At 32.6% G+C, this 12,530-nt stretch overlaps 1 protein-coding gene across 4 annotated transcripts in view; it reads right to left on the bottom strand.

Moving 5' to 3' along the window:
• Positions 1-2,693: 2,693 nt before the first annotated feature.
• Positions 2,694-12,530, bottom strand: part of USP25 (ubiquitin specific peptidase 25) — a 146,262-nt gene continuing 136,425 nt past the window's right edge. For all 4 annotated transcript variants that reach the window (XM_012539505.3, XM_004264459.4, XM_049709728.1 and 1 more), the window contains 4 exons: positions 11,338-11,417; positions 7,215-7,338; positions 3,607-3,802; positions 2,694-3,297 (listed from right to left, as the gene is read on the bottom strand). In XM_012539505.3, coding sequence (XP_012394959.2) covers positions 3,125-3,297; positions 3,607-3,802; positions 7,215-7,338; positions 11,338-11,417 — 573 coding nt within the window. In that variant the 3' untranslated portion in view covers positions 2,694-3,124. The remainder of the gene's footprint in view (positions 3,298-3,606; positions 3,803-7,214; positions 7,339-11,337; positions 11,418-12,530) is intronic.

Raw genomic sequence — 12,530 nt, 5'->3', positions numbered from 1 at the left:
GAAGCCCTTACCCCCAAATGTGACTGTATTTGGAGACAGGACCTTTAAAGAGATAATTAAGATTAAATGAGGTCATAAGGGTGGGGCCCTAATCCAGTATGACTGGTGTCCTTATAAGAAGAGGAGAGGAAGAGACATCAGAGATGCACACATGCACAGAGAAAAGGTCATGTGAGGACAAAGTGAGAAGGCTACTTTCTGCAAGCCAAAGAGAGAGGCCTCAGGAGAAACTAAACCTGCCAACATCTTGATCTTGGACTTCCAGCCTCTAGAACTGTGAGAAAATAAACTTATGTTTTTAAAGCCGTCCAGTCTGTGGTATTTATTATGGCAGTCCTAGCAGCAAAATACACATGCTTTGGATGAGGTTATCATTGGCACAACAAATAATATTTAATCTGCTTAACAATGTAAAGTAAATTTAAAAAAAATGATTACACAACTGTATCCCTACTTACTCTTCCCAAGTATGCTGTGTGATTGTACTTCAGAGGGAGGACAATAGGACTCAGAAGCCAAAGTCAACAATTCTGAATCATAAAACAAAGACACTGAACTTCTGGAGAATTAGATATAGGAGGAGAGAATCCACCTTAGTCTCAATAAATCTAAAACTAAGAAAAATAATTTTTAGTCACTTCTTTGAAATTGCCAGTGAGGGAAATAATGAAAAGTTTCCAAGAAATGAGGGTTCAAAAGTAAACAGAATTTAAACATCAATTTAAGGTGCATAAAATGCTACTGACAGTTTTATTTAGTGCTGTAGTTCTCAACCTTCAGCAGATATCAGAATCTTCTGAAGGACTTGTTGAAACTTGTTAACTCTTCAAGTTTTAACATGTTAGTCAGTAGTTCTGATATGGGGCTCAAGAATTTTCAGTTCTAACATGTCCCCAGATGATGCTGAAAAGCTGCTTGTCTGGAGACCACACTTTGAGAACTACTTATTTAATGTATTTAGTGTATTGTATTTTAACGAATCTGCAAAGTATTATGGGATCTCACAGGTTCACTCATGGCTACAGTCTCCTTATACAAGATGTTTGTAACAAGTTCCTAAAAATCTTCTCTATCTATTTGAATTCTACCCTAAATTATTTCAAAATGTAATTGTGGGGGAGTGGGAAGGGAGTACTATAGTGATCAAAATGAGAGTCATTAAATCAAAGTGAAATCTGCCATGGACAACAGTTCTATGAGGTTTCAATTTTTAAATTACTAGCCATAAGTTATATTTAATCCAGTAAATAATGTTAAGAAAATTTCACTAACCTAAATCTTAAGAGTAGATTAAAAGCTGATATAAAAACAAGTTGTTTCCCTAGGTCTTGAAAAAGGTCCCTTTTTTAAATAAGAACTTCAGATTCATAACTAGGAATGAATAAACTGGCTTTTAAGTACAGAGTAAATATGATAATAATACTTACCTGGATGTGCCTTGTAAAAGGAGTAATTTCCATATGGTGTTTAGCAGTTTGTGTCTCAGTGGTCAATTATACACATAAACACAAACAACTTTACCATTATGGTAGAATATCATAAAATACTGAAGATACTTTATAAATGCTTTGATGATACATATGAAGTTTCTAAACTTGCAATAGGACTTGAAAACCGATGCAGAGCACTAGTTCTGCTCAGTAGAGAACTTGAAATCTAAACCAAAACACATTCTGATGGCTATAATATGCAAAATCTAACTTTACAACAGAAATAGTACCAATTCTTTGTCATTAATACCTTAGCAGTATATTGATACCTTTATAAGGAGTATTATATAACAGTTTAATATTTTCTTGTTCCTCTTCCACCCAGCATCTTTTATGAGAGGCACTTATGAAGAGCACTAGCTTTGGCGACGCTATAAGAAACATACACATAGTATAATGATATATTTTACTACACTAACAAAGTATCACTTATAAAGAATTTTTATAAATTCAAAAATAGGTTGTTGGTAACAATGATTACCTTTAAAGCATTGAATTTCATTCACAATATTACTTCATTAATCTTAAACAGCAGTTCCATCTACAAAATGTTCTACAGCTTTTTCCTTTTTGAAAAGGAGGTAAATAAATGCAGGTAAGATACTCATAACTTCTAGTTCAACAATATCAACTTCATTTCACAGCACTGATTAGTAGAGAACATTTTCAAATAAAGTAGTATACAATTTACAAAAATAGAATGATTATATAATGCAAACACTGTCCTCCATTATGAAGAATATGTGTGTGTATACATGTGTGTATGTATGTATATATACATATACATACTTTTTATAAGTTTCACTATTAAATAGCCCTTATTCAAGTACTTTTTTTCTGGTATCTCTTGAAATAATCACCTTGCTATATTATATGTAAATACATTAAAAAATAAAAGGTTAATCTAAGAAAAGGTTAAAAGTTTCAGTGTGGTTGACTTAAATATCAGCCGCTCACTTCAGTGAAAACCTGATTTGAATTCAAAACAGGTTTAGGTGCCATACTAAGTTTAACAACTTAGTCAAAAATACAGATATATTTAAGTGTCAAGTACTCAGTAAATTTCTAATGTGCTAACATTAGAGCAAAATTAAAAGTGTGTATTAATCTATTTATCACCCAATCTTAATCCCCAGACAAAATTCATTTATATAACTAAAAAAATACACTAATATATAATATACCTGCTTACAAACACATAGGTAGCCATAAATAAAACTTTATTCTTTAATTTCATTTACAAGCTACCAAATATTATGTATTGTACACAGTGCTGAACACTTAAATGGCTGTAGTCATGGAGGATCCAGACTGAATGGAAAGCTGTAGATAAAGAAAAGATAAAAGCAAAGTAATACTGTAAAGACAAGTGGCAAAAGCATGGTTTTGCCATAATAAAATCAACTGGATTTGTAATTATACATCAGTTCTGGTTAAAACAAAGTCTGAGCGCCATGCGATTCTCAGCTTTGTTTGCAGTCTGGCTAAAGTCTGTAGAGTCCTTTCGTCTTCTGCGGTGATTAAAATAAAAAGTTAAAAACTATAGCAGCAACAAGCAAACCCTGTAACAGGAAGGCAAGGGTTAAGAACTAAAATAAAGTTTATACAGTGTGTTTAGGGAAAGTATGTGCAGTTTATCTTCCATCAGCAGGAGTCCGACTGAGGGACAACATGATTCGGGCAAATCGCTCACAGAGCTCATGCGTGGAGTACGGAGGTAACTTCGGCGGCTCATGGAAACCTTTAATCTCCGTAGAACAATCAAGCAGTTTTGGCAGAAAATCTGTCAGCTTCTCTTGGAGGTTTGCTGCAAATATAAACAATTAGATGTAACTAAAGATCGACAGGGAGAGAAATTATCTTCAACAAGATTTATTAATTTGGAGTGGTCAGTTGATGTTTCATTTCAAAACATGTAAAATCATTACCATTTGGGGGTAAGAAGTAAAACATAAATGGCAACAGTAGTGTGCACAGCTTAGTTTGTAAATAAGAAAAAAAACTGATGCGAATATAAATATGTTACAGAATATAAAAAATGATAATAACTAACATCTAATTCTAACTGCTTTTAATCCCAACACCCCAGGTGTCCACCTGCATTGTTTAAACTTACATTCCATTTCTTGTCCAAGATAGGAACACCATCGATTTCTCATATCTTCCACAGCAAGTATATCTTTCTCTTCCATTTCATCCACCAATAACAAGGGCAAAAATGGGACAATAAACTCATTCATGATAATCAGACCATTGTTTACTTCTCGATCCTCTCCAGATTCAAACAGTTCTGCAGCCTGCTCATTTAATTTCTTAACGCAATGAAAAAAAGAACAAGTTTGTTTCCTTTTTTAATTAAATAAAAATGTAAGTGTTAATACTGAAGGCAACATAACAAGCATGTTCGCAGACAGTATTAGAACAAATGGAAGTCACAAAACGCAACCTCAACCTATTGAGCAAGAAAAGTCTCTTAGAAAAGGCTATGCATATAACAACAGAAACAAAAGCAAAAAAGAAGTGGGAGAAATAATGTTGCCATGTTTTTAAAGCTTAAGTTCAGTTTATTTTACTTTGATCATCACTATAGGGACCATTTTAAAATTTGTTCTCCAGAGGTGAATTTCCCCCAATTCTAAAATTTGACAAGCACTCAAAGTAATTTTAAAAAGGAAGAAATTTTTGAAAAACTCATCATCTTTTCCATAAATGTCAACTCAACAGGGACTGTTATATTTCTTGATACAAAAATATAAAGGTAATCCATTAGTTCATTTATTCCTTCAAAAAATTCTTACTCAGTACATGCCATGTGCCAGAAACTATTCTAGATGCAGGGGTACCCAAGTGATTAATACAGAAAACTCTCATGGAGCTTACAATCCCTTACAATACAGGGATCAGTAAACTTTTTCTGTAAAGGACAAGATAGGAAATATCTTAGGCTTCGAGGGCTATATCGTTTTTGTTGCAATGACTGATCTCTGCCGTTGCTGTACAAAGGCAGCCGTATGTAAATGAATGAGCACCCCTATGTTTCAATAAAACTTTATTTATAAAAACAAGTGGTAGGCTGGAGCACAGGCCAAGTGTGCTGACGTCTAATTGAGTAGAAGAGAGAAATCCATGCGATAAGAAACAGAGACATAGGAGACAGATAAAAAGGTACAGGTATAATAAGACGTTTATGTCTGAAGTCTTACGTTTACAGAATGATAAATATGATTTTTAAATAGTTTTAAGCTGAACTTCAAATACAAAAATTTTATTATTTCTTACGGTTATGTTATGTCATTCTTGTGCAATTTATCTTGATTTTGTAGAGAGGCTTATGCTGAAAGTCCAATTCAGCCACTAAGCAAATTATTTAACCTTCAGCAAACAAGTACCTTCCTAGCTTCAGCGTCTTTATATGAAAAATGAGATACTCTTACCTTCCTTACACAGTGGTTAAGAGGATTAAATGAGGTAAGCCTTTAAGTATCTAGTGTAATTTTTATAATTTGCTTTCAAAGACATGTAATTATTCTGAAATTCGATGTTAAGTTCACTAAATCAAAACATATCCTAGAAACAACTCAAACATAGTATGTCCAAAGCCAACCTTATTCATTCTCTTAAGAGTCCCGAAAGCCAAAGACAGAATTAGTAAGTCAGGCAGCCTTAATGCTTCTATTTCCTTCTTCCCACTCATCTAATAGTTACCAAGTCCTTGATTTCATTTCCTTTTACCATCTTATATACCCTCTCTTTCATATTCATCGTACTTCTGCACTTCTGTACTTGAGGCTCTCGCCCTCTCTTCCCTGTCTATCTCCTCTAGCGTTCTTCATTTCAATCTTTACTCCTTTCCAGTTCATCTTCTAGTATACGACTGCCAGAATGATTTTCCAAAACCTGATCAAGCCAAACTTACACCAACTTTACAATGGTACCAATGCATTAGAATGGTGCATAAGCTTCTTCAGTCTAACAACAAATCCTGTTGGCTTCATCACTTCCACCTAACCCTGTTCCTCATAACTTAGCCACAATGGATTTATCTTCATTTTCTGTTGTATACTTCCCATGCCTTTTCATATGATATTCCTTTGTCTGGAATGTTTTTCTCTCTTCTCTACAAGGCTTTAAACTCTTATTTATCCATCAAGATCCAGATCAGTGTTTATCTTATCTCTTAAGCTTCTCCCCAACAATTCCAGGTATATTATTTTGCATATTTCTCATAATAATACTTATTCTGAAATATAAAAATTATCTGTGTACATCACTCACCAGATTGAATTCTCTTAGGATAAATAATAGGTCTTATTTATCTTTGCATCCCTCAGAATCTGACACTCAGTAAATACTCAATGTAAAAAAAAAGAAAAACCTTAAAGGAACACTAAAATAATCCTCCTGAGGTTTTATTTAAATCCCTATGTGAAACAACAAAGTGTGGCTGGTTTACTAACCTAAAATGATAAAAGAAACACATTCTACCATTTTATAAATGTCTTAGAATAACCATCAAGTTTTTTTGGTTGTATTTATGTTTAAAACAGTTTTACCAAAATATTTCAATATCCCAACACTGTAACGTTTTTACATTAAAAATTGCTTTAACTCATTCAATGCAAAATTTTATATAATTATATAAAACTGTACTTTTTTAAACTGAAATATATATAATTCAGGTCTTCCTTCTCAGGGGTTGATTAAAAACCTTTTGAAACTGACCAAATTAAGAATACCATCCTTAATGGATACAAACCATCAACAATTCAAGTCTTAAAATACACTCAAATGCAGCAAAATCAGCTAAGAGAAAAATGACAAGATCACAAGCCTCTAATATTCACATTCAAAAATTCCGAAAACATACCGCAGACTACAATTAACATATACTATGTAGTTCTACTGAAAGAAAACATTTCACCAGTACACCTACTTAAAGTTTTTTAAAGTACACATAAACCAAGTAACCTATATAGATTCAAAAATCATACTCTTGAATACCTTTATATATTTTATAGAAAAAAACTGCAACTTAGAAGTTCACAATCTATAGTCATGTTAATAGCTAAATAAAATCTAATCAGAAAAAAGTATAAAGATGGAATTTATAATTTTACACATAATGGTTAGCTGACTCAAGAAACATTAACAAAGTACTCCAGATATCTAGAGAGTAAACTGGTGGGGGAAAAAAAAAACTTGCTAAAAAGATTTCTTAAAGTTTATAACAACAATAATATTTCAGCACATAGATAGTAAAAATATTTGAGGAAAAAAATTCCATTGACTAGGTGAAAAAAAACGATATTATACTACAATGAATCCTTTAACATTATGTACACCAAATATACTATTTATAAAAACTCAGAAAAATCTATTCTTTTTCTGGAATAATAATGATGATAATTCATCATTTAGGCCCTCTTCTGTCATCAAAAGAGGGAATGGCAGAATGAGAAGAAATCTAAATATAAAAATGTAATTATTCTGACCTCATTTTAAGAACATTTCTGGTTCATCATCTGTAAAACTTAAGATCCTTAAAGAAGAAGGGATAAAGAATTGAGTGTATTTTCCCACCTCAAGGGAATAGACCCAGATTATAGACATCATCATGACACCCCATCAGAATTAATAGTCAATCACTTATATATGAGTCTGGATAACTGCCCCAATGTAAGACAAAATGATAAAGTAAACACATACTATGTACATTCAACTTACTAGTAAACATTCTCTTCTATAATGTGATATCAATTCTTCATCATGTCCTCTGTATGGGCCTTTGGACAAGAGTTCTTTGTTATTCTGATAAGCACAGATAAGGAACAGCAAGGAATCTATATAACTTTAAAAAAAAAAAAGTATAGCATTACTATTTTATCTTTGTAAAAAAAGGTCAATTACAATTTTAAAGCATTTTAAGTATACATTTAAATTTTGATTATCCAGAACATTAAAATAAAAAGTATCATCTGATGATACACTGTATGCCTGAAGGCATCTTTTGAGTAACAGCCACATCTGAAACCAGCAGATAGTTGTCTTAAAAGTAAAACAAACAAAAAACAGAACTAGGAATTAAGAAAAAACTGAGAAAAAGGCCATAATTGATGAATTCAGAGTTCCTTCTGTCTTCCTTGGTATTTATTTCCATTTAGACTCAAAATTAACACTGATGTGAAAGTCAACGATCTGCTTTTTTTTTTTTTTCGCTACACGGGCCTCTCACTGTTGTTGTGGCCTCTCCCATTGCGGAGCACAGGCTCCAGACGCGCAGGCCCAGCGGCCATGGCTCACGGGCCCAGCCGCTCCGCGGCATGTGGGATCTTCCCGGACCGGGGCACGAACCCGCGTCCCCTGCATCAGCAGGCGGACTCTCAGCCACTGTGCCACCAGGGAAGCCCAACGATCTACTTTTTAAACAACATAATGTCATTTTTGTTTGAGGGAAGGATCAGATTACTTTGTTCCTTTATAACGAACAGCACTCGATTCATTCAGTGACTCTTTTTTAATCAGGTTTTTTCCTATGTGAGGGCACAGTTCTACTCATTGAGAAAAATGTAAGAGGGGAGAATATCCAAAGGAGATGGGTGAAGTAGAAGGGAAAAAATGCTTCTAAATCTGGGAAATCTAGTGGGATATAAACAGACAAAAGAAAACACTAACATAAAAGGCAGGCAGGGTTAGGCCTTTGTTTTATAGTTAATATTAATATGTTATCGATATAAGTCTAGACCTTAAGAAGTTCAAACTAGGGGCTTCCCTGGTGGCGCAGTGGTTGAGAGTCCGCCTGCTGATGCAGGGGACACGGGTTCGTGCCCCGGTCTGGGAAGATCCCACATGCCGCAGAGCCTGCGCGTCCGGAGCCTGTGCTCCGCAATGGGAGAGGCCACAACAGTGAGAGGCCCACGTACAGCAAAAAAAAAAAACAAAAAGAAGTTCAAACTAGGTTTTAAAAAGGGAATATGGGAAAAATGTTTGAGTACTATATTTGTCTCTAAAACGATTATTCTTCTCCTAACATGCTGTAGGAAAAAATATATACAGCTATATATTTGTATAACTGAAATATGAAAGATATTTTAAGATATTTCCTATGTGTCAGATTTTCCAATCATAACGTATCTTCTCACAAATTCAGAAAAATGCAACATCCTAAAAAGTGAAATACTGTACAGAAACAATGTTTACTGCCAATCAGTGTTACTGTTTATTAATTTCAGGTGCTCAGAAACAAGTCTATAGTCCAAATGTTAAATGTAGAATTATGTGGAAATTAATGTACACATTCATAACAAATCAAATTACACACCTGAAACTACTTCATAAAAAATAAGTTCTTTTAAGTTATGTTTTAAAAACAGCTTTTCCTAGGAATTTGTTTTTGAGAAAACTTAGGGTATGAAATCTTATTTTGAAATAATATGGGTATAGTCTCAGCTAAAGCTTTTTTTGTTTAAAGAGTGATAATAATATTAAATGTTGTTTTACGTCACTAAGTTGAATTAGTTTGCTGGCACATCTACCTTCCCTTTTATAGCTATTAAGTTTCCTGCTGAAAGGTCTCCCCTGAATGACATCCATATCTGGCTTTCTAGACCTGAGTCATCGCTCTGAGAATAGCTCTGAAACTATGAACATGTTCCAATTTTCTAGTGAAGTACACAAAACGTTCTACATTTTATCAACGTTTAAAGTGCTTACACTTCAAGTAATCAGAATAAAATTCAGCAGTCCAGTTACCAAATTCTTATTTAAGATAAAATAAGACTATGTAGCCTGATAGATTCTCTTTATCTTCCAGTTTTACTGCTGTAAAATTATGGTTCCTAAAAACATGATTTCATTTCATTACTCAGAGAAGTAATAATGACCCATCAATAAATAATTCAATTTATGGCTTTCAAGTGCTAAGTTTTCATTAAAAACAAGTTTGACAGAACCTTTTGGCAATGTTTTATACACTGCTAGTAACGGTAACCGCTATATTTAAAGTGGTAAAATTAACATTTCTTTTTACAATATTCCATAAATATTATTTGTCACCATTACTAATTTTCTAGCTGACCTTTCACATTTGCTATGCTAAGAATATTCACTTTACCAACAAGAACATATTTAAGAATAAGCAAATTATGAAATTTAAACATAATTCCAAGTTATACTTAAAGTTCTTTAACAAATGTTAACTCAGAAAAGCTAATGTAGAAGCTATGCAGAGAGCAAGAAAATGACAGGTTCATCTTGTTAATTCTTATTGAGATAATGAATACATTTTGTCCTTTTCTGATTTCATTAAATTATACAAGAATACAGAGGTCTCTATTTCAATTTTTCTCTCCCTAGTTAGTCGTGTGACCTTGACAAAGTTATTGCAGCACTGTGGAGCCCAGTTTCTTTACCTATAAAATGGAAATACCTTTTAGAAACTCTGTTCAATTGTAAGACCATATTAATATTTTTCTCAGAAAACTTAATCTCCAAAATCCTAAAGCTAATTAGACTATCCCTATTAAATAAAACTTTGACCAAAATATTAATAAAATAGAGCTACTGGTCAAAACAGTTTTCTATTTCAGTAACCAAAGTAAATTATCTTAAAAGTACACAATCACTAGGACTTTAATAATTTGTATCCAAGTATTAACATTACTTTTTACTTTTGTGTGATAACTTTTAAGATTTTGATAAGTGTAAGAATGATGGCATTGTGTACTGTCCAACGAACAGAGCAGCACTGTCCAACAGAACTTCCTGCAATAATGGAAGTGGTGTATCTGTGCTGGCCAAAACAGTAGCCACTAGTCACGCGTAACTACTGAACATTCAAAATGTGGCTAGTATGATTGAGAAACCGAATTCTTAGCTTTAAAAATTTTAATTAATTTATATTTAAATTTTTGCATGTGGCTGGTGGCCACCATGTTGGACAGCATAGCTCTAGAAGTAATGTTGCATGTTGGCATTTAAAAAAAACATTATTACCTCAAGTGGAGGTTTCTTATACTTTACACAATAAAAAAGAAAAGGAAAAAAAAGAAAGAAATCAATATCCCTTTTACTTGGCGGCAGTATTACAGTGTATTTTAAATATAGCACATAAAAAAATCCTTAGTCAAGTAAATTAATGTTAAAGGATACGAATTGAGAAATACGTGTATAATAAGTAAATACACATTAATGAATAATCTATAATGGTCAATAAATCAATATGTATCCTTTTCTTCTCGGTAACAATGATTGCAATTTAAAAAGCAGAAATTCCTTTAAAACCATCTGTAATTTGTATGAGAAGTAATCTAAAATATTTACAGTCGCAGTATTTAGAAGACAAGTGATTAGTTTTCTACAGCTATATTTTTTATAGTACCTCGAAGTTCAGAGAAAGAGACAGATTAGAAACACTATCTCTAATTTGAAGTCAAGATTAAACTCAGAAAGAACAGGAAAAAGGCTAGTGACTGGAAGGTAGATGTTGAAGAATACAAAGAATTCCATTTGCTGGGCTACCAGCTTCTTCGGTCCCCAGCAAACTTCTAGGCTTCAGTCTAATCCTATTCCATTCTAAGTTTCAATTGCAGTGTTTGAGAGCTGATAAAAACAATGACAATAATGCCAGCTTTACAGATTTAGCTTAAAATGGAAAATATATTGTATGTGGGGTATATGGGAACTCTTTGTATTAATTTTGCAATTTCTCTGTAAATCTAAGACTGTTCTAAAATAAAACATTTATTGAAAATATACACTGTGGAAAAAAACCTTTTCTATAGATGAGGTCACATCTGAATAGAATACAAAAATTAAGCTCTCCTTTTCATGTGTGTACATCTTGCCTTACCTTTCTCTTTGAAAATTTTCTAGCCCAATTATGAGATACATGGTTGTTTCCCTGAATTTTCTATAATCCTGATGCCATTCCTGTAGGTGAAAGAAAATAGTAAAAGTATATAGATATTAAAACTACAATGAAAACTGCTTATAAATACATTGTTTTGATAACTGTTTGAATTAACAGAAGCAAAGAGTTCATAATTAAAGATAAACTAGACCTAAATCAAGACTTTACTGTCTTACATACAAAACTATTTATCGGTATAATAATAAATGTAAAAATTATTAGACATTGATGAGAAATTAAACAACAATGACTCACTAGAAGAAAACAGAAATACAAAGGCAAGATAATCAGTCAGGTAGGTCATCTCTCTCTCTCAAAAATTCTTCATTGTAAAATTTTATTATTAAGATATCATTATAGAATATTTGGGGTGCATGTATCTTTTCAAATTAGTGTTTTCATTTTTTCCAGACATATACAGAGGAGTGAATTGCTGGATTATATTGATGGTTCTATTTTCATTTTTTTGAGGAACCTCCATACTGTTACCCATGGGGAGAGGGAAAGGAGAAGTGCGATAGGGGTACAGGATTACAAAATACAAACTACTATGTATAAAATAGATAAGCAGCAAGGATATATTGTATAGCACAGGGAATTATAGCTATTATCTTGTAATAACTTTTAATGGAGTATAATCTGTAAACATACTGAACCTATGCTGTACACCTGAAACTAATATAACGTAAAGCAAATACACTTAAATTTAAAAAGTATTATTATAGATCTACATCACATTGAAGGTAGAAGGTAAATGAAGCTAACTCCTCTAACAGGAAGCAAAGCTTGAAGACTGTTATTTGAAGCACAGTTTTAAGGAACTGAAAGAAAAAAAAAATGTTACATCATAATAAAATTATTTAACCTTTTAATTTTCCCAAATTTGTGTTAAATTTTAAATGTGGTTGCTGAATACTCTTTTCAGCTGAGCTATGGTGAAAAAGATAGATGCATTTCACATTTCAACAGCCTCTCCCTCCAAAACAACTCACAATTATTGGGCATGTAATGTGACTAAATGATTCAGAACTTACAACTTATAACTCTAGAAAATGACTTAAAAAAATAAAATCAAGATTTTTTTCTTACTTAATAAAAATTTATTCAAGGAAAATCATAACTAAAATTCAATA

The sequence above is a fragment of the Orcinus orca genome, chromosome 5 (assembly GCF_937001465.1).
Source record: "Orcinus orca chromosome 5, mOrcOrc1.1, whole genome shotgun sequence".
NCBI lineage: Eukaryota > Metazoa > Chordata > Mammalia > Artiodactyla > Delphinidae > Orcinus > Orcinus orca.
Note: the sequence above shows the minus strand (reverse complement) of the source record. Positions and strands in the feature narration are given on the sequence as shown.